We start from the raw sequence: 20,495 nt of genomic DNA on the forward strand, positions 1-20,495 counted from the left end.
CAAAGTGTTGGTGCTTATCTTTAAAGCCCTAAATGGCCTCAGTCCAGTAAATCTGAAGGAGCATCTCCACACCCATCGCTCAGCCTGGACACTGAGGTCCAGCCCCGAGGGCCTTCTGGCAGTTCCCTCACTGCGAGAAGCAAAGCTACAGGGAACCAGGCAGAGGGCCTTCTTGGAACGCCCTCCCATCAGATGTCAAGGAGATAAAAAACTACCTAACTTTTAGAAGACATCTGAAGGCAGCCCTGTTTAGGGAAGTTTTTAATGTTTGATGTTTTATTGTGTTTTTAATATTCTGTTGGGAGCTGCTCAGAGTGGCTGGGGAAACCCAGCCAGATGGGTGGGCTATAAATAATAAATTATTATTATTAATTATCATCATCATCCTTAAGACATGAGATCCTAGCCCTGTCCTGCCAGCCCATGGCACGGGTTATGGGGTCACACGGCAGTTTGCTTCTGCCAGGAGTACTCCTTTCTCTGGCACAGCCTCTGGTGAGACATCAGGGCCAAGTCCAAGGAACATCTTGTTGCAGTGCTTCTGTCAAAAACATGGAACTCTCTGAGGCCTCATCCACACTTCGGCCTGTCCTGTGTTTTCAAGGTCCAGGTCCAAGAGGTTTTCATTTGCCCTGCTCTTTGCCTGGGAAAACCCACTATTGAATCGGAACAAACGCCACTCCACAGAAAACCCAATTTGCGTTTATTCTGATTCAGCAGTAAACAATGGGTTTTCCCCAGCGAAAGCAGCAAGACAAGCAGAATTGTGGGCAAGATCTCAGACTATCAGATTGTTGGTTGATTTAATGTGGGTTTTATTTTATCTTGTGTTTCCTCCGTTTTTAAGCTGCTTTAGAAACCCACGTAGAAAAGGAGGGCATAAATTAAATAAACTGAGCTGAGCCAAACATGACTCTGGTGTGTTCTTTCCATGTCTGAACTATTGGTCAAAAGAGACTGCAGCACCCCACACCCCACCCCGAAATGTTCATCATGTTGTACCCGCGTTCTGTGCAAGACGAAAAAGTGGATGGAATTCCTTGTTCTGTGTTCTACCCTCTAGATTTTATAATCAACAGCAGAGTAATTAAAACCAAACATTCCTAAATACTACCAGAAAAGAACATGCCACAGAGAAAGAGAAAGGCTTGTGGTACCAAAATTGTGCAATACGGGTTTGTCTATTTTGAAATTAAATTTTGTAAAATATTGCAGTGTGTTGTGTCAATCATCCTGCTCCATGAAGGAGAAATTGTATACCTGTTTTTCAACTGGTAGGAGTTGAAGCATCTGAGTTTGTCACAAAAGAGAGGAAAAGTTTTGGGATGCCTTGTCAGGAATGAGCCAGCTCCAAGCAAAGGTTTGCAGCCAACTGCAGAAAGCAGCCAGTAACAGACAGGCTTAGATGTTAGGCAGGGGAGAGCTGGCAGCTGCAGACTTCGGCTCTTCCTGACCTTGACAGGCAGGATGATAAGGCAGTAGTTGAGAGAAGGCTAGAACACAGCCAAAGCTCGTAGGAAGCACAAATAGGCACGAATAGACTCAGAGATAGCCTCTCAGAAAAGAGGTTGGAGCTGATCCACTAAGTCAGAAGAGTCAGCAAATGGGAGGGCAGCTAGATAGGAAGCAAAACAAGAGACGTAAAGTTCCTAAGTTCAATGTCTTCTGTCGACACCGGAAGGAGTCTTCAGAAGAGTCACCTTGAGTAATGATGCTGGAGGCTTTGTTAGAGCCATCCGGAGCTGTTTGTTTTTGCAATAAATCCTCCTTTTTAATTATCTATGCTTACTGAGTCCAAGCTGGGAACTTGGACTCCTGATATGTCTGTAATTGTGGCTGCTCTCATAAATATATTATTTGACAAGACCTGTATGTGGTCAAGTCATTTTGGAATAATGGCCTAGAAATATCATAAATACCTATAGATAAATGGAAAGATGTGTTGGGAAACTGTGTACATGCAGCTACTCACACAGAGTCAATTAAGGTTTGGCAGACAGCCAAAAGGTTATGTGAAGGAGTAAGTCTGCCTGGTGATAACAGAGGCATGGGGACAGCTCCATGATTGGTCAAGCTCTCTCAAGGGAGTGATGGCCTACTAAGTGGAGTCGTGTCAGAGAGAACTAGCTAAAGATTCGTGTTCTGTTCCTGTAAATAGTCCACTGTATATAATAAACACCTAACTACAAGTTCCTGGTTCCTGCTTCGTCCATCCTGTCTGCAGCCAAGTTGCCAATTGCTTCCATGGATTCTGCGTTTACTCTGCTAGGTCTGGCTAAGGTCCTGCAACTAGTCAGAAAGTTGCGAAACACCAATAGGTTTTGCCAATATGATGGACCATGAAGCCTGAGGTCAAAAGGATGCCTGGAAAAGTGGAGGGAGGAGATGCAGACAAAAAGCAGATAGGCCAGTAATCCTCTCTTGGGGCTCATCCACACTCCCTTTCATACTGCACTTTCTAGGGATTCCAGGTCTGTGCCCCAGTGGCTTTTATTTTCTGCCCTGCTACTTTCTCTGGGAGAGCCTGCATTTTACTGCTGAGTCGGAGCAAATGGCAGTCGACTTTGCTGCAGCAACGCTGACAGCAGCGAAGGCAACATCAATTCCGAAATTTCAAAGCTTGCAATATTGGGACTCCGAGCAATCGCCATTCGAACACAAGCAAAGCGTGGCATGTCTTTATTTTTAAGCACAACGAGTTCAACACATTGGATATACCGACACGCTCCATTGTGGAACACTTTGCTTGCGTAACTGAACGCTTATAAAGTTAATAAAAGGACGGGATGCGTCACAAATGCCGACGTCAGGCTTGCAATGGCACCCGTTTGCCAGGCCAGCTACCCCAACTGCTGCCGTAGCTGACGCTGGTGATCATTTCTCTGTTCTTTTTGCGTTTTGGAATATATGGTCTGAAATCATACGGGGTCGTTGTTGTTGTTGTGGGTGTTGTGGTAGTAGTTGTGGGTGTTGTGGTAGTAGTTGTGGGTGTTGTGGTAGTAGTGGTGGGTGTTGTGGTAGTAGTGGTGGGTGTTGTGGTGGTAGTGGTGGGTGTCGTGGTGGTAGTGGTGGTAGTAGTGGTAGTAGTGGTGGTAGTGGTGGTGGTAGTGGTGGTGGTAGTGGTGGTCGTGGTCGTGGTTGTGGTGTCTGTTACAGGCTGTGGCTCTGCCCTTTGGGGTGGTGCTTCAGATGCGGGCGGCAGCTGTGGAAACCGAAGCAATCTCGGTCGTTTGGGTTCCTGGGGTGGCGGCTGAGGATTTGGTTCGGGTGCTGTTTCCGTTTGCGGCGGGGCTAATATCTCTGACCAGTCCGACTCAGACATGTGCAGATTTGGCTCGAGTGGCGGAGGCGGCTCAGTTTCTTCAGGCGCCTGCTCTTCCTCCTCGGTCGGCGCCGGGGGCGGTTGTGAGTTCGGCCTTGTGTAGCTCTGGATCCAGTCGAAGAAGTGCTGCGTGGAGGTGTAGACGCCGGGCTTCTGGGCTCTGGCGCAGCCCAGTCCCCAGCTGGTGATCCCCACCACCCAGTAGCGCTCGGAGCGATCCTCCCGGCACATGAGGGGCCCGCCGCTGTCGCCCTGCAGTGGGAAGGGAGAGGACAGCCGTGTGAGGACGGGGAAGGCCAGCCACTCAGTGGAGAGAGCCCCTGCCCTGCCAGAGGAAGGTCCCAGGTTCAGTCCCCAGTGGCATCTCCAGGTGGACAGGGGGACTCCTGCCAGAAACCTGGAGGGCCATGGCTGCCGGTCAGTGTAGACAGTACTGATGGCCAGTGGTCTGACTCAGGGCTCATCCACACTGACCTTTCTAGACACAGGTCTGTGCTTCCAAGCTCAAGGTCTGTGTGCTTTTCGTTTGTTTGTCCTGCCACTTTCCCCAGGAAAACACATTCTTTCGTGTTCAATCGGAACAAAAAGCAATTTGGGTTTTTCTGCAGATTGCTGTTTTCTTCAATTCAGCGGTAAAGAGCAGCGTTTCCTGAGGAAAGGAGCAGGAATTAAAACAACCCACTTGGACATGGCACATTAAAGTGTGGTTCAGGGCCTAGATATGCAGCAGGAAAGGAAGTATATAACAAAATAAGAAGTCATAGAAAAAAATGCTGTTCTTATTATTTTTATATAACAATATTACCTCAATATATTATTTTTATATATTACATTATATTAGTTTTAATAATAATATGCTTTAATACAGGCATAGGCAAACTCGGCCCTCCAGATGTTTTGGGACTACAATTCCCATCATCCTTGACTACTGGTCCTGTTAGCTAGGGATGATGGGAGTTGTAGTCCCAAAACATCTGGAGGGCCGAGTTTGTCTATGCCTGTTTTAATATAATAAAAATGTCAATGAATCATCAAATCATCAAATTATCGAGTTGGAAGGGGCCCAAGGGTCATCTAGTCCAAGCCTCATGATGCAGGAATCTCAGCTAAAGCATCCATGGTAGATGGCTACCCAACCTCTGCTTAAAAACCTCCAGGAAAGTCCCTCTGTGCTAGGTTGTAAGAAAGTATTAGAAAGTATATTAAATGTAAGGTAATAATTATAAGTCACCTTCATGGATCACTGCCTTGCCATGGCGAAGGGGCTTGAATAACTCAGAGAAGCTATGAGCTATGCTGTGCAGGGCCACCCAAGATGGACAGGTCATAGTGGAGAGTTTTGACCAAACGTGATCCACCTGGAGCAGGAACCGGCAAGCCACTCCAGTATCCCTGCCAAGAAAACTCCATGGACAAAGGCAACAGGCATATAAAAGTTATGACGCTGGAAGATGAGCCCCTCAGGTCGGAAGGCGTCCAACATGCTACTGAGGAAGAGCGGAGGACAAGTAAAAGTAGATTCAGAGCTGATGAAGCGGCTGGGCCAAAGCCGAAAGGACTCTCAAGAACTGTGGGCAAGAATCCCGTAAAAGAAATGGAGTGGCTCTCATAGTCAACAAAAGAGTGGCGAAAGCTGTATTGGGATGCAATCTCAAAAATGATAGAATGATCTCTATACGAATCCAAGGCAGACCTTTTAACATCACAGTAATCCAAGTTTATGCACCAACCACTGGTGCTGAAGAAACTGAAATTGACCAATTCTATGAAGACTTACAACACCTTATAGAAGTGACACCAAAGAAGGATGTTCTTTTCATTATAGGGGATTGGAATGCTAAAGTAGGGATTCAAGAGATAAAAGGAACAACTGGCAAGTTTGGCCTTGGAGTTCAAAATGAAGCAGGGCAAAGGCTAATAGAGTTCTGCCAAGAGAACAAGCTGGGATTCAGGCCTCATCATGGGACTGAAACTGCCTTGGTCGCACTGGTTGATGATCTCCGGCGGGCTAGGGACAAAGGTGAGAGCTGTTTCCTAGTTCTGCTGGATCTCTCAGCGGCGTTTGATACCATCGACCATAACATCCTTCTGGACGGTCTTGAGGGGCTGGGAGCTGGGGGCACTGTCATACAGTGGTTCCGCTCCTTCCTCCTGGGCCGTGTTCAGAAAGTGGTGGTGGGGGATGAGTGTTCAGACCCCTGGGCTCTCACTTGTGGGGTGCCTCAGGGTTCTGTCCTCTCCCCCATGCTTTTTAACATCTACATGCAGCCGCTGGGAGAGATCATCAGGGGGTTTGGGCTGGGTGTTCATCAGTATGCAGATGATACCCAGCTCTACCTCTCTTTTAAATCAGAACCAGTGAGGGCGGTGAAGGTCCTGTGTGAGTGTCTGGAGGCAGTTGGAGGATGGATGGCGGCTAACAGATTGAGGTTGAATCCTGACAAGACAGAAGTACTGTTTTTGGGGGACAGGTGGCGGGCAGGTGTGGAGGATTCCCTGGTCGTGAATGGGGTAACTGTGCCCCTGAAGGACCAGGTGCGCAGCCTGGGAGTCATTTTGGATTCACAGCTGTCCATGGAGGCACAGGTCAAATCTGTGTCCAGGGCAGCTGTTTACCAGCTCCATCTGGTACGTAGGCTGAGACCCTATCTGCCTGCGGGCTGCCTCGCAAGAGTGGTGCATGCTCTGGTTATCTCCCACTTGGACTACTGCAATGCACTCTACGTGGGGCTACCTTTGAAGGTGACCCAGAAACTACAACTAATCCAGAATGCGGCAGCTAGACTGGGGACTGGGAGTGGCCGCTGAGACCATATAACACCGGTCTTGAAAGACCTACATTGGCTCCCAGTACGTTTCCAAGCACAATTCAAAGTGTTGGTGCTGGCCTTTAAAGCCCTAAACAGCCTCAGCCCAATATATCTGAAGGAGCGTCTCCACCCCCATCATTCTACCCGGACACTGAGGTCCAGCACCGAGGGCCTTCTGGCGGTTCCCTCACTGCGAGAAGCCAAGTTACAGGGAACTAGGCAGAGGGCCTTCTCAGTAGTGGCACCCTCCCTGTGGAACGCCCTCCCACCAGATGTCAAAGAGAACAACAACTACCAGACTTATAGAAGACATCTGAAGGCAGCCCTGTTTAGGGAGGCTTTTAATGTTTGATGTATCACAGTATTTTAATATTTCTTGGAAGCCACCCAGAGTGGCTGGGGAAGCCCAGTCAGATGGGCGGGGTATAAATAATAAATTATTACTATGGTCATCACAAACACTTTTTTCCAACAACAGAAGAGATGACTTTACACATGGACATCACCAGATGGGCAGCATTGAAATCAGATTGAGTATATTCTCTGCAGCCAAAGATGGAGAAGCTCTATACAGTAAGCAAAAACAAGACCTGGAGCTGACTGTGGCTCAGATCATCAGCTTCTTATAGCAAAATTCAAGCTTAAACTGAAGAAAGTAGGAAAAACCACTGGGCCGGTAAGATACAATCTAAATAAAATCCCTAAGGAATACACAGTGGAAGTGAGGAACAGGTTTAAGGATTTTGATATGGTGGACAGAGTGCCTGAAGAACTATGGATGGAGGCTCGTAACATTATACAGGAGGCAGCAACGAAAACCATCCCAATGAAGAAAATTGGAGATATGAAAGGAACATTTCGTACAAAGATTACCATAATAAAAGACAAAAGTGGAAAGGACCTAACAGAAGCAGAAGACATCAAGAAGAGGTGGCAAGAATACACAGAGGAACTATACCAGAAAGAAATTGATGCCTCGTACACCCCAGGTAGTGTGGTTGCTGACCTTGAGCCAGACATCCTGGAAAGTGAAGTCAAATGGGCCTTAGAAAGCACTGCAAATAACAAGGCCAGTGGAAGTGATGATAGTCCAGCTGAACTATTTAAAATTTTAAACGATGATGCTGTTAAGGTGCTACACTCAATATGCCAGCAAATTTGGAAAACTCAGCAGTGGCGAGGATTGGAGAAGATCAGTCTACATCCCAATCCCAAAGAAGGGCAGTGCCAAAGAATGCTCCAACTACCGCACAATTGCACAATTGCACTCATTTCACATGCTAGCAAGGTTATGCTTAAAATTCTACAAGGAAGGCTCAAGCAGTATGTGGACCGAGAACTCCCAGAAGTGCAAGCTGGATTTAGAAGAGGCAGAGGAACCAGAGACCAAATTGCAAACATGCGCTGGATTATGGAGAAAGCTAGAGAGTTCCAGAAAGACATCTACTTCTGCTTCATTGACTATGCAAAAGCCTTTGACTGTGTCGACCACAGCAAACTATGGCAAGTTCTTAAAGAAATGGGAGTGCCTGATCACCTCATCTGTCTCCTGAGAAATCTCTATGTGGGACAAGAAGCTACAGTTAGAACTGGATATGGAACAACTGATTGGTTCAAACTTGGGAAAGGAGTACCGCAAGGCTGTATATTGTCTCCCTGCTTATTTAACTTATATGCAGAATTCATCATGCGAAAGGCTGGGCTGGATGAATCCCAAGCCGGAATTAAGATCACCGGAAGAAATATCAACAACCTCAGATATGCAGATGACACAACCTTGATGGCAGAAAGTGAGGAGAAATTAAAGAACCTTTTAATGAGGGTGAAAGAGGAGAGCGCAAAATATGGTCTGAAGCTCAACATCAAAAAAACGAAGATCATGGTCACTGGTCCCATCACCTCCTGGCAAATAGAAGGGGAAGAAATGGAGGCAGTGAGATATTTTACTTTCTTGGGCTCCATGATCACTGCAGATGGTGACAGCAGTCATGAAATTAAAAGGCGCCTGCTCCTTGGGAGAAAGGCGATGGCTAACCTAGACAGCATCTTAAAAAGCAGAGACATCACCTTGCCGACAAAGGTCCATATAGTTAAAGCTATGGTTTTCCCAGTAGTGATGTATGGAAGTGAGAGCTGGACCATAAAGAAGGCTGATCGCCGAAGAATTGGTGCTTTTGAATTATGGTGCTGGAGGAGACTCTTGAGAGTCCCATGGACTGCAAGAAGATCAAACCTCTCCATTCTGAAGGAAATCAGCCCTGAGTGCTCACTGGAAGGACAGATCCTGAAGCTGAGGCTCCAATACTTTGGCCACCTCATGAGAAGAGAAGACTCCCTGGAAAAGACCCTGATGTTGGGAAAGATGGAGGGCACAAGGAGAAGGGGACGACAGAGGATGAGATGGTTGGATAGTGTTTTCGAGGTTACCAGCATGAGTTTGACCAAACTGCGGGAGGCAGTGGAAGACAGGAGTGCCTGGCGTGCTCTGATCCAGGGGGTCACGAAGAGGTGGACACGACTGAACGACTAAACAACAACAACGACAATAATTATAAGTACAGTCCAAATCACAAATGTCAGCTATATTGGCAAATGATGGGAGATCTATATTTATTTTACTTTAGTTTCTTGTTGTTGTTTTACTTTACTTCATGTACCATTATATGATTTTAGCTCAGCTGATATCTAAGTGGAATTAGAAGGTTAAATTAACATTCTAAGTTAAACTAATTTATATATATATATATATATAGAGAGAGAGAGAGAGAGAGAGAGAGAGAGAGAGAGAGAGAGAGAGAGAGAGTATATGTGTGAAGTTAAATCTGTAATGACATTAATGAATTTCAATAAAGAATTTTTTCATCCAAAAAACCTCCCCAAAAAACTCGAGCTTTGGTGAGGTGCCATCTTTTGTAAGGTGCTGTTTCTCTGGGACGTTTGCAAATCGCTTTGACTTGCACGCAGAAGGTGCTAGGTTTCATGAGACTGGGACCATGTACGTTTTCTGAATGGCACAGAAAACAATGGTGGCAGATGCCCTCATTTTATCCCCTTGCCAGTGGTGGCCTCTCCTTCCTTGGAGGTTTTACAGCAGAGATTGGATGGCCCTCTGTCCAGGATGCTTTAGCTGAGATTCCTGCATTGCGGGAGGGGGGGTGAGCTAGATTCTACTTCCAACGATTCTACTCCCCTTTTAAACGCTTGGCCTTGATGCTTGCTGGGGCACACCTCAGCCCTGCTTTGTAACTTTTCCTCAGCACTAGCCGGTGATGAGAGAATTGAAGAAGTATCTGGCTGAAGACGCAGGAAAGTTGGAAGATGCAGGTGAGTGGCAGCAGCCCAAATTCACGTACCTGGCAAGTGTCAATGCCTCCTGCCTCGAACCCTGCACACAGGTTGTTGACTCTGATGCTTCCATAGTACCAGGAAGTGCTATTGCACCTTTCTTGGGAAATAAGTTCCACTTTGGCCTCCTTCAGGATGTCGGATGGAGCATTCGCTGTAAGGAGAAAACAGTTACGAAATTTCTACATGCAACAGGACCCGTCCAGTGAACGCTCCAGCCTTTTTCTCTGTTGTCTACTCATTTTCTATTCCCGGGAAAAATCCTTGGAACCAGCCATCCTTCGCCTCCCTATGTGGTGAGTTATGCTAAGAAGGCTGTTTGACCCAGTAGCTCCTTGCCAGGGACTAGGGCTGGGGGTTCCCATTCCCTGGCGAATCTCACTCCATGTGCTTGACTGGGTCAATAAAAGAAGTCAATATCAGAATGTGTGCAGAGGCAGAACTTCTGAAATAGGTGCAGATCGACTTGCACAAAGGCGACAGTTGGGCCATTGTATCTCTAAAAACAGACTACAGTTCAGTGTTCAAAATTCCCATTGTTCTGGGAGTGCCTAAATGAATACCTCCAAAGTCAAGCTTCAAGGACAGAAATCTGGCTGAGTCTGGAATAACCTTGTGAATTGAAAGGATAAGAAAGAGGGATTTATATCTAGATGCTAGGATAGAGATGATCAGGAAAACAGGAAGACACAATGAGAGATAAAGGAGGTGCTGTGGGATTGGTGGAAGTCAATATCTTGTTGTTGTTTTAGTCTTTATAGTATTAACTTGTAAGATATGGATTTGTGTGTTTTTTTGGTTTTTTGTTTTTTTTGTTCCTTTCTTTAGTTTTCGAATGTTGGTTTTTGTGTGTTGTGTATTATCATTTTCCGATATTTTTTGTGTTGTTGTGTGGAAAATACTAATAAAATTTATTTTTTTAAAAAATTCCCATTGTTCTAGGCACATTTTGCAATGGGATTTCATTAGCTCTGGGCACAGTACTGCACCTAAAATTTCAGATTAAAACTGCAGAGTGGAAGGAGAGGAGGACCTCCCCACTTCCAGCTACTCTCTGAAGACAGGAGAAGAGACCCCCTTAAGAATATTAGGGGGGTGGGCAGCGGAAGGACTAGAGTAGACCATGTGAAAAACAAACATGATATTTTAGCTGCAGCTCATTCACTTTCAGCTTTGTATTCTTGTTATTAAAAAGTGTGCCTAGACATTCCGTTGTTGTGCCCATGACCTAGTCTTAAGGTGTCATTTAGCTCCTAGCTTCCATATCTCAGTTTCTAGCTTTCATATCTCTGTTTCTAACACTGCTACAGTTTATGAGAGGTTTGTGTCTTAGCCATACCTTCAGAGTGACACACTGAATGATTTCATTTTCCATTCAGTGATTTTAACTACATTTCCTGAGGGCTTATTATTTGAAGGGCTGTACCGGGGCTTGCCACTCTGGTGCCAAACCAGATGTTGTTGGACTCCAACTCCCATAATCCTCTACCATGGGTGATGCTGGGTGGGGTTGATGGAAGATGGTGTTGAACAACATTCATAGGTCATCAGGTTTGCCTAAGCCCGGCATGTCCAAAGTCTGTTTTGGGGGCCTAATCCGGTTCAATCCTGGCAGTTTATTTCCTGTGGTAAAAAAACCTCAACAACTCAAACCCTAAAAAAAGGTCAATAAGTTTAGTTAGCCCTTTGGTCACTTCATCAAATCTGGCCCTCTTTGAAAAAAGTTTGGACACCAGTGGCCTAAACTGTGCAGTATACTTGAGTACACTCTTTGCAGCCCATATAAATCTGTGCACCCTTCGCTCCTTCCTCTTCATCCCTAGCCCCCACTTTTGTGCATGGTTCTGTCCTTTTGGAAACCATTTGTCCTGTTCCAACTTTGCATATCAAAGGACGTGACTTGAATTGGGACAATAACCCACAGACTTGAACTGGTTTCATAGTTATCTCACCAAGGGACCCTGGGATGAGTGTCAAGAGATCTCTAACACATGCATCCCAGCATCCTCATGAACTACAATTCCCAGGATTCACTGGGGAAAGCAACAACAGTTACACTGATGTAGAGCCAAACTGAGTTTGTAGACTACCGCTTGAAGTTCAATATTACACGGTGTGTCTATTTTTCTCCTTTGACGCCTTCACTCTTTCTCTCTTGGCTTTGCCACCCCTTTCTCGCTTTCCTCTCTTCATTTTTCTTCTTCTTTTAAAACAGGGGTAGGCAACCTAAGGCCCGGGGGCCGGATCTGGCCCAATCGCCTTCTCAATCCGGCCCGTGGACAGTCCAGAAATCAGCGTGCTTTTACATGAGTACAATGTGTGCTTTTATTTAAAATGCATCTCTGACTTATTTCCGGGGAACAGGAATTCATTCATATTTTTCCCCAAAATATAGTCCGGCCCACCACATGGTCTGAGGGACGGTGGACCAGCCCACGGCTGAAAAAGGTTGCTGACCCCTGTTTAAAAGCATACATAACCGTTCTTAGCTCAAGGCATCTCAGTTATGACCTCAGCCCACCAGCTGCAGCCCCAAGGTGTATGGAGATCATATGCCCTTGGCTCACGGTACAGCTTTTCGGCTGCAAACTTCAGATTTTGCAGCATTGATGCTTTTAGGGCTTTGGAGGCTGGGTTTTTTGGGGGTGAGGAGAGAGACTGCCAGCAGAGACTGGGCTTCCTTCTGATTAATCGCATGGTTGTTTCACTGCTTCCCATCCTTTCCCAGGCCTAAAGGAGCATCAGGGCATTGCTGCATCTCTCTCACATTTCTCCTGCGTGTAACCCCAGCCAGCGATGTAGCAATGGGCCATGGCAGACAAGTCCACAAAGCTCTCTGGCAGGCAGGCAGGCTGGATGTAGTCACTGCACTGGATCGGGTCATCCAGCTCTATCAAGGCGATGTCGTTGACTTGCTGCTGTGGTATGTAGCTCTCATGCTCCACCACCCTCTTGAGGAAGCGCACCTCCGCATCAGGGCCAGGCCGGGAGAGCACGGTGGAACCCAACAGCAGCTCCCAATTTTCTAGATATCTAGAGCAGAGAAAGAAAACAGGAAGCGTCTTATGCAACACTTTGCCCATTTACCCCAGTATTGTCTGCTGTGATGGACAGCAGCTCTGACCACAGCTGACCAGAGTTGAACCTGGGACCATTTGATGGCAGTGCCCATGCTCTACCACTGAGTTCTGCCCCTTCCCCAAGAAGGGGAGCGTAAGCTAGCACTGGGGTTGCCAGAGTGGCACCCATGGGTGCAATGACCCCCTTCATGCTTTTCCTTGGCGCCTGTGTGAAATCTCCACCTATCTCCCTCCCTCTGCTCTCAACACTCACTGTCCTCTTCATGAGGTCAGAAAAGCCCTGCAGTATGGACCAAAACAAACAAGATGAACTTTAACAGGGAGAAATGTAAAGTATTGCACTTGGGCAAAAAAAATGAGAGGCACAAATACAAGATGGGGGACACCTGGCTTGAGAGCAGTACATGTGAAAAGGATCTAGGAGTCTTGGTTGACCACAAACTTGACATGGGCCAACAGTGTGACGCGGCAGCTAAAAAAGTCAATGCAATTCTGGGCTGCATCAATAGGAGTATAGCATCTAGATCAAGGGAAGTAATAGTGCCACTGTATTCACGCGGGTGGCGCTGTGGGTAAAAGCCTCAGCGCCTAGGGCTTGCCGATCGAAAGGTCGGTGGTTCGAATCCCCGCGGCGGGGTGCGCTCCCGTCACTCGGTCCCAGCGCCTGCCAACCTAGCAGTTCGAAAGCACCCCCGGGTGCAAGTAGATAAATAGGGACCGCTTACCAGCGGGAAGGTAAACGGCGTTCCATGTGCTGTGCTGGCTCGCCAGATGCAGCTTTGTCACGCTGGCCACGTGACCCGGAAGTGTCTCCGGACAGCGCTGGCCCCCGGCCTCTTGAGTGAGATGGGCGCACAACCCCAGAGTCTGTCAAGACTGGCCTGTACGGGCAGGGGTACCTTTACCTTCACCTATTCTGCTCTGGTCAGACCTCACCTGGAGTACTGTGTCCAGTTCTGGGCACCACAGTTCAAGAAGGACACTGACAAACTGGAACGTGTCCAGAGGAGGGCAACCAAAATGGTCAAAGGCCTGGAAACGATGCCTTATGAGGAACGGCTAAGGGAGCTGGGCATGTTTAGCCTGGAGAAGAGGAGGTTAAGGGGTGATATGATAGCCATGTTCAAATATATAAAAGGATGTCATATAGAGGAGGGAGAAAGGTTGTTTTCTGCTGCTCCAGAGAAGCGGACACGGTGCAATGGATCCAAACTACAAGAAAGAAGATTCCACCTAAACATTAGGAAGAACTTCCTGACAGTAAGAGCTGTTCGACAGTGGAATTTGCTGCCAAGGAGTGTGGTGGAGTCTCCTTCTTTGGAGGTCTTTAAGCAGAGGCTTGACAACCATATGTCAGGAGTGCTCTGATGGTGTTTCCTGCTTGGCAGGGGGTTGGACTCGATGGCCCTTGTGGTCTCTTCCAACTCTATGATTCTATGATTCTATGATTCTAGACTTCTGTTGATGCAGTCTAGAAAAGTGTTAGCCTTTTTTGCTGCTGCATCACACTGTGGACTCATGTTCAGCTTGTGGTCTACTAAGACCCTGAGATCCTTTTCACATGCACTGCTAGTAAGCCCAGTGTCTCCCATCTCATATTTGTGCAGCTGTTCCTTCCTGCCTAAGTGCAGAACCTTACAACTGTGCATTTGTCTTGTAAACAGAGCAAAAGAGGCCCATCTAGTCCAACATCCTGTCCTCACAGTGGCCAATGAGATGTCCCAGTGAGAAGTCAGCAAGCAGGACTTGAGTGTGACAGTGTGGGATGTGTCATCACTGAAGCAGTCAAACACAGCATTTCCTGTTGCCTAGAGTGGACACGGAAGTGAGAGCTGGACCATAAAGAAGGCTGGTCACCGAAGAATTGATGTTTTTGAATTATGGCACTGGAGGAGACTCTTGAGAGTCCCATGGACTGCAAGAAGATCAAACCTCTCCATTCTGAAGGAAATCAGCTCTGAGTGCTCACTGGAAGGACAGATTGTGAAGCTGAGGCTCCAAGGCTTTGGCCACCTCATGAGAAGAGAAGACTCCCTGGAAAAGACCCTGATGTTGGGAAAGATAGAGGGCACAAGGAGAAGGGGATGACAGAGGACGAGATGGTGGGATAGTGTTCTCGAAGCTACCAGCATGAGTTTGACCAAACTGCGGGAGGCAGTGGAGGACAGGAGTGCCTGGCGTACTCTGGTCCATGGGGTCACGAAGAGTCAGACACAACTAAATGACTAAACAACAACAGTGGACACACAGGGGAATGTGGCTCCAGAGAGGGAGGACTTCCTGTCATACCTGCCATGGAGCCTCCTCCCCCTTTGTGTGACCAGGTAGATGGGCATGGTCCTAGCAGACCCTACAAAAGGGCTAGCCATGCAGCCATCTTCCCCCTTTTGCTCTTTTGCTCTTTTGCCATCTTCCTCTCTTCTGACTCTTAGCCAGCAGCACATGGCTCACCCTTTCAGAGGATGGAAGCCACAAGGTAGAAAGTCTGAGGCCTAGCTCAAACTTCTTTTCTCTACACATGTTCCTGTAACTACAAGATAAAGCCTGCCTTCAGGACAATACTGTGAACTGAATGTAAGTAAGCTTTACTCTTTGTTATGTACTGAGCTTGGATCCTAGAACAATAGGCAGGTAGGATCCTAGAACACAACAACCGGTTGGCTTGCAGGAGCAGCCCAATCAGGCTCTAGGAGGGAAGCAGAGTCAGCCAATCACACAGGACCCATTGTGTAAATAATGTATATAAATCCCAAGGTTTTGAGGGAAATTCATTCATTACGAGCTGCAATAAAGAGCATGAAATCACTATGTGACTTGTCGTGTTATTACATTGGTACCTCTGGATGCGAATAGGATCCGTTCTGGAGCCCCGTTCACTTCCTGAGTAGAACGCAACCAGCGACTGCGCATGCACGGGTCATGATTCGCCGCTTCTGCGCATGTGTGTGACATCATTTTGAGCATTTGCGCATGCATGAGTGGTGAAACCCGGAAGTAATGAGTTCCGTTACTTCTGGGTTGCCACGGAGCGTAACCTGAAAACGCTCAACCTGAAGCATATTTAACCCAAGGTATGACTATATGGGATGCGGGTGGCGCTGTGGGTAAAAGCCTCAGCGCCTAGGGCTTGCCGATCGAAAGGTCGGCGGTTCGAATCCCCGCGGCGGGGTGCACTCCCATTGCTCGGTCCCAGTGCCTGCAAAACTAGCAGTTCAAAAGCACCCCCGGGTGCAAGTAGATAAATAGGGACCGCTTACTGGCGGGAAGGTAAACGGCATTTCCGTGTGTGGCTCTGGCTCGCCAGATGCAGCTCTGTCACGCTGGCCACGTGACCCGGAAGTGTCTCCAGACAGCGCTGACCCTCGGCCTCTTAAGTGAGATGGGCGCACAACCCCAGAGTCTGGCAAGACTGGCCCGTACGGGCAGGGGTACCTTTACCTTTTATGACTATATTTTTAAGAGGGAAATAAAAGGGGAAACTTAGCAAGAACAATTGACTGGACAAGCCAGTCTGGATTGCTCAACTAAAGTGATTCTAACGAATCCATCAGCTTGGTGCCAGCAATGCACAGGGGAATGTGCTCTGCTGCTAGCTCACTAGTGGGAGTGAGGAGGGATAATATGCAATCAATATATCCTCTCCTACTTTCCTCAACATTCCCACAGACAGCAACTGTCTCCACTTGTGATTCTCAGCAGCTGGTATTCAGAAGCACGAGGGGCAGAGCATAGCAACTGTGGTTTATAGGCACTGACAGCTTGACCTCTGTGGTTTTGTCCAGTCCTCTTTTAAAGCCACCCTACAAGTCTGTTTCTCGCCCCAGATCCTTTGGCTCACCTCTTATCTCTAAAGCAGTGGGCTGCAGTCAGAATCCACTTGGCGCTGATGAGGGACCCTCCGCAGGTGTGCTGATAACCTGACCGGAAAGGCGTCCGGATGCTGACCATCCAAGGCCAGGTTCCTGGCAAGGTGTTGACGCCTCCCCCCATCTGAAGGGAGCTGCTGTGGCTGGATGCCAAGGGGCGCCTCCCACAAATTCCACTGGAAAGGAGAACAGCGGAAAGAGCATCAAGGGTACCGGCAGGATTTATTCCTTGGTTAGCTTATATATCCTGCCCTTCAATAGCTTCTCCAAGACGATTTACATCACTGTCAGAAATGAAAATGTTGCGCTTTTCCTCCACCAAAGACCAGAAGGTTACAACAGCTAATGTATACCTGAAGGAGCGTCTCCACCCCCATCGTTTAGCCCGGACACTGAGATCCAGCTCCGAGGGTCTTCTGGCGGTTCCCTCATTGCGAGAAGTGAGGTTACAGGGAACCAGAGAGAGGGCCTTCTCGGTAGTGGCGCCCACCCTGTGGAACACCCTCCCTTCAGATGTGAAGGAAATAAGCAGCTATCCTATCTTTAAAAGACATCTGAAGGCAGCCCTGTTCAGGGAAGTTTTTAATATTTAATGCTGTATTGTTTTTAACACTCGATTGGGAGCCGCCCAGAGGGGCTGGGGAAACTCAGCCAGATGGGCGGGGTATAAACAAATTATTATTATTATTATTATTATTATTATTATTATCATTATTATTATTATTATTATTATTATTATTATTATTATTATTATTTTATAATGTTATGTACTAAGCTTGGATCCTACAACAATAGGCAAGTAGGATCCTAGAATGCAACAACTGATTGGCCTGCAGGAAAAGACCAATCAAGCTCCAGGAGGGAAGCAGAATCAGCCAATCAGAAGGGACTCATTGTGTAAATAATGTATATAAAAGCCTGAGGTTTGGGGGGTAATTCAATCACTGTTTTACAAGCTGCAATAAAGAGCATGAAATCACTACAGGACTCCGAGCATATTTCAGCTAAGTAAGCGCTGACTCGCTTAGAAGCTTATCTTTAACAGAGCTTGTGGTTAGAACACCTGAAAACAGGGCATCTTGCAGCTGAAATGGGGTTTATCTATACACTTCAGCAGATATAGAACCTGTGTCCCATACCACCACTGCCCTGCAGGATTTCACTTCCTTCTGCAAGGCCTGTAAGAGAGCTATTCCACCTGGCTTTCAATTTGAATTTAGCCTGATCTTTTATTCCCCTTCCTTCCCTCCCCCTCCCCTTTTTATGAAGATTCCCCGCTCTGGGATCCCACAGCTCATTCTCCCCTGGACTCCTCGCTGGCCCAAGTAGGACTAATTTAGCCAACTAGCCCTGGTGATCATCTAATGTTTATTGGATGGATTTCCTCCCTAAATTGATTTTTGATTTTTTTGTTATTCACATTTTACACTGTATTTTATGCTGTTTTTTGTTGCATCAATTAAGTGTTTTAAATTTGTTGTTAGCTGCCCTGAGCCCAGTTTTCTGAACCGGGAAGTTCAGAAAATTATTATTATTATTTCCAATTCTTTCAGGAGCTGAACCCAACTCTTCTAAATTCAGGGGAAGTGGGCTATCCTATTCTACCAGAAGGGGTCCACCTCTCCGCATTACTTATGCTGCCTCTCAGAGGGGTGATTTGTAGGATCAACAATTTCGGCGGCATCCTAAAAAGAAAGCTCTGTTATGTACTGAAGTTCTCACCCTGGGCCAGCAGGGGGATACTGTAGATATTTATGCAAATAGGGGATCGAAAGTGACGTTCAGTGATTGGATAGTTTTAGAAAATTGTTACAGTTACATTGTAGTGGAGCTCTATATAAGCAGGCTGACTGAACAGTTCAGTTCTGACCTGGCCTGTGAATAAACAAGAGCTGTTTGAAGAATCGCTGTGTCGTCTGATATGTTCAACCACAACTTGACAAGCTCAACAACTTGTGGGGTATCCTGGTTTTTACTTTTTGAAAGACAGCAACCCTAGGTAACTAGTAGCACCCAAGCCTGTCCCCAGCCTGGCAAAGCGATGCGCCCTGCAGGCTGTGGAACTGATGCCGTCTGCATAATTCAGCTTTCTGGGAAAGACGTCTTTGCAATGAGCTAGTGGTATCATCCAGGGGAACAGAGGCTGCTCTTGCTATGGTCACTCACCTGCAGCTGTCATCTGCGGCACGCATAGGGCAGGTTGTGAGGAGGGCCAGGAGAGCGAGAAGCAGCCTTCTCATCCTCTTTGCGATTGCTGCTTCCTGCTCTCTCGCCACTTGACATCATATAGAACTATGTTCTATATGACATCACACAGAAGTGCCAGCAGTTGTTCTTTAGTTTCCTTTGGAACGAGTCATTGAGCCCCAGGAAGGTGCATTGAGAAGTCTCAGGGCTGCGCCATGGATACATTCAAGCACCTGAGCATGGAGCTAGAGGGAAACTGGGAAGGAACCTTTAACTCTTTGTTCACCATGCCCAGCTGAAGAGGAGGATTGCCATAACCCCGCAGAGTGCTTGAAGATAGTTTACTTAGAATTATTACTATTATTATTTGTTAAATTTGTATTAGAATAGAGCATGTGCAGTGTAGGGTTGGACTGGAACTGCGGGGTAAAAGGTAAAGGGACCCCTGACCATTAGGTCCAGTCATGACCGACTCTGGGGTTGCGGCACTCATCTTGCTTTATTGGCCGAGGGAGCCGGCGTACACCTTCCGGGTCATGTGGCCAGCATGACTAAGATGCTTCTGGTGAACCAGAGCAGTGCACAGAAACGCCGTTTACCTTCCCGCCGGAGTGGTACCTATTTATCTACTTGCAGTGCTTTCAAACTGCTAGGTTGGCAGGAGCAGGGACCGAGCAATAGGAGCTCACCCCGTCGTGGGGATTCAAACCGCCAACCTTCTGATCGGCAAGTCCTAGGCTCTGTGGTTTAACCCACAGCACCACCGGAACTGCGGGGACCTGGGTTCAAATCCCTCTTCAGTCACCAAGCTTACTGGGTGTCCTAGAGCAATCTGCTGTCCCGCTTCTTAAACCACAGAGTTGCAGTGACAATAAAATGTGGACTATGCAGAGATGGCAAGGTTAACCAGGAAAATCAGAAACCAGGAGGATCAAAACATCAACAAAGAATGGGACAAATTTATATTATATTTGAAAGACCACTGTAAACACCTGAACTCTTTGGCAGGTTTTAAATGACTCTTGTAATGTTACACAGATTTTGGATACAATGGAGGATTGTAAATTAGATGGACTTATAATATCCAGTTTAAAAAAGTTACTTAAATAACCCACGGAGGGGAGGAGGAAAGTCTTGATATTCGGAAGAATCTTGTGTAATGTTTATTATTTGTGATTATGAGTGTGAAGGAATTTGTAAAATCATATAATTTTTAAAAAAGAGAGAGAGAATAAAATATAGAGGATCTCTTATGCATAAATGTGATCGTGTGAGGGATACAAAAATTTGAAGTGGCTTATTCGTATATTTAGAATGTCATCATAACCGATTATACAGTATATTCACTAACAGTTATTAGCCAGCATGTTTCGTTTGCATTTTTGTAGATTGTTACATTTTGCAACACAGGGGTTTGTGTGTGTTCAGCTTCTAGAAATTCAGCAGAGAGAAGCTTCATTAAGCAAATAATGTCTTATTCACACTTATCTCTTGTCCAATGCCTTCCAGGAGCATGTGTGTGCCCTTCCTGGGAGCTTTCCCCACAAAAACCTGCTCTTTAAAGCTGAATCGGAGCAAAAGTCAATTCAGGTTTCCCATGGATTGCCGTTTGCTCCGATTGTGCTTTAAAGAGCGGATTTCTGTGGGGAAAGCTTTGGTGTGAAAAAAAGGGCACTTGGACACAGAGCTCTAAATTGTGGGCTGTGCCTGGAAAGAGCAGAGGAAAGGTTAGTGTGGATGAGCCCTCAGGTGGTGCACTTACTGTTGCGTTTACTCAAATATCTCGCCTGCAAAAGCAGGAGTACCGCATGCAGATAAATAGTGAAGTATACTGCTGTTAAGCACCATCAATGTACATGGTGCTCTTCAAAGTAATAGAAGGGTG

General features: G+C 46.8%; 1 protein-coding gene across 1 annotated transcript in view; it reads right to left on the bottom strand.

Moving 5' to 3' along the window:
• Positions 1–1,908: 1,908 nt before the first annotated feature.
• Positions 1,909–20,495, bottom strand: part of LOC114604854 (uncharacterized) — a 38,374-nt gene continuing 19,787 nt past the window's right edge. The window contains exons 8-11 of the mRNA XM_077935630.1: positions 16,396–16,599; positions 12,231–12,510; positions 9,486–9,659; positions 1,909–3,574 (exon numbers count right to left, since the gene is read on the bottom strand). Of these exons, the coding sequence (XP_077791756.1) occupies positions 2,807–3,574; positions 9,486–9,659; positions 12,231–12,510; positions 16,396–16,599 (1,426 nt within the window). The 3' untranslated portion in view covers positions 1,909–2,806. The remainder of the gene's footprint in view (positions 3,575–9,485; positions 9,660–12,230; positions 12,511–16,395; positions 16,600–20,495) is intronic.

Source organism: Podarcis muralis, chromosome 10 (assembly GCF_964188315.1).
Source record: "Podarcis muralis chromosome 10, rPodMur119.hap1.1, whole genome shotgun sequence".
Classification (NCBI taxonomy): Eukaryota; Metazoa; Chordata; class Lepidosauria; order Squamata; family Lacertidae; genus Podarcis; species Podarcis muralis.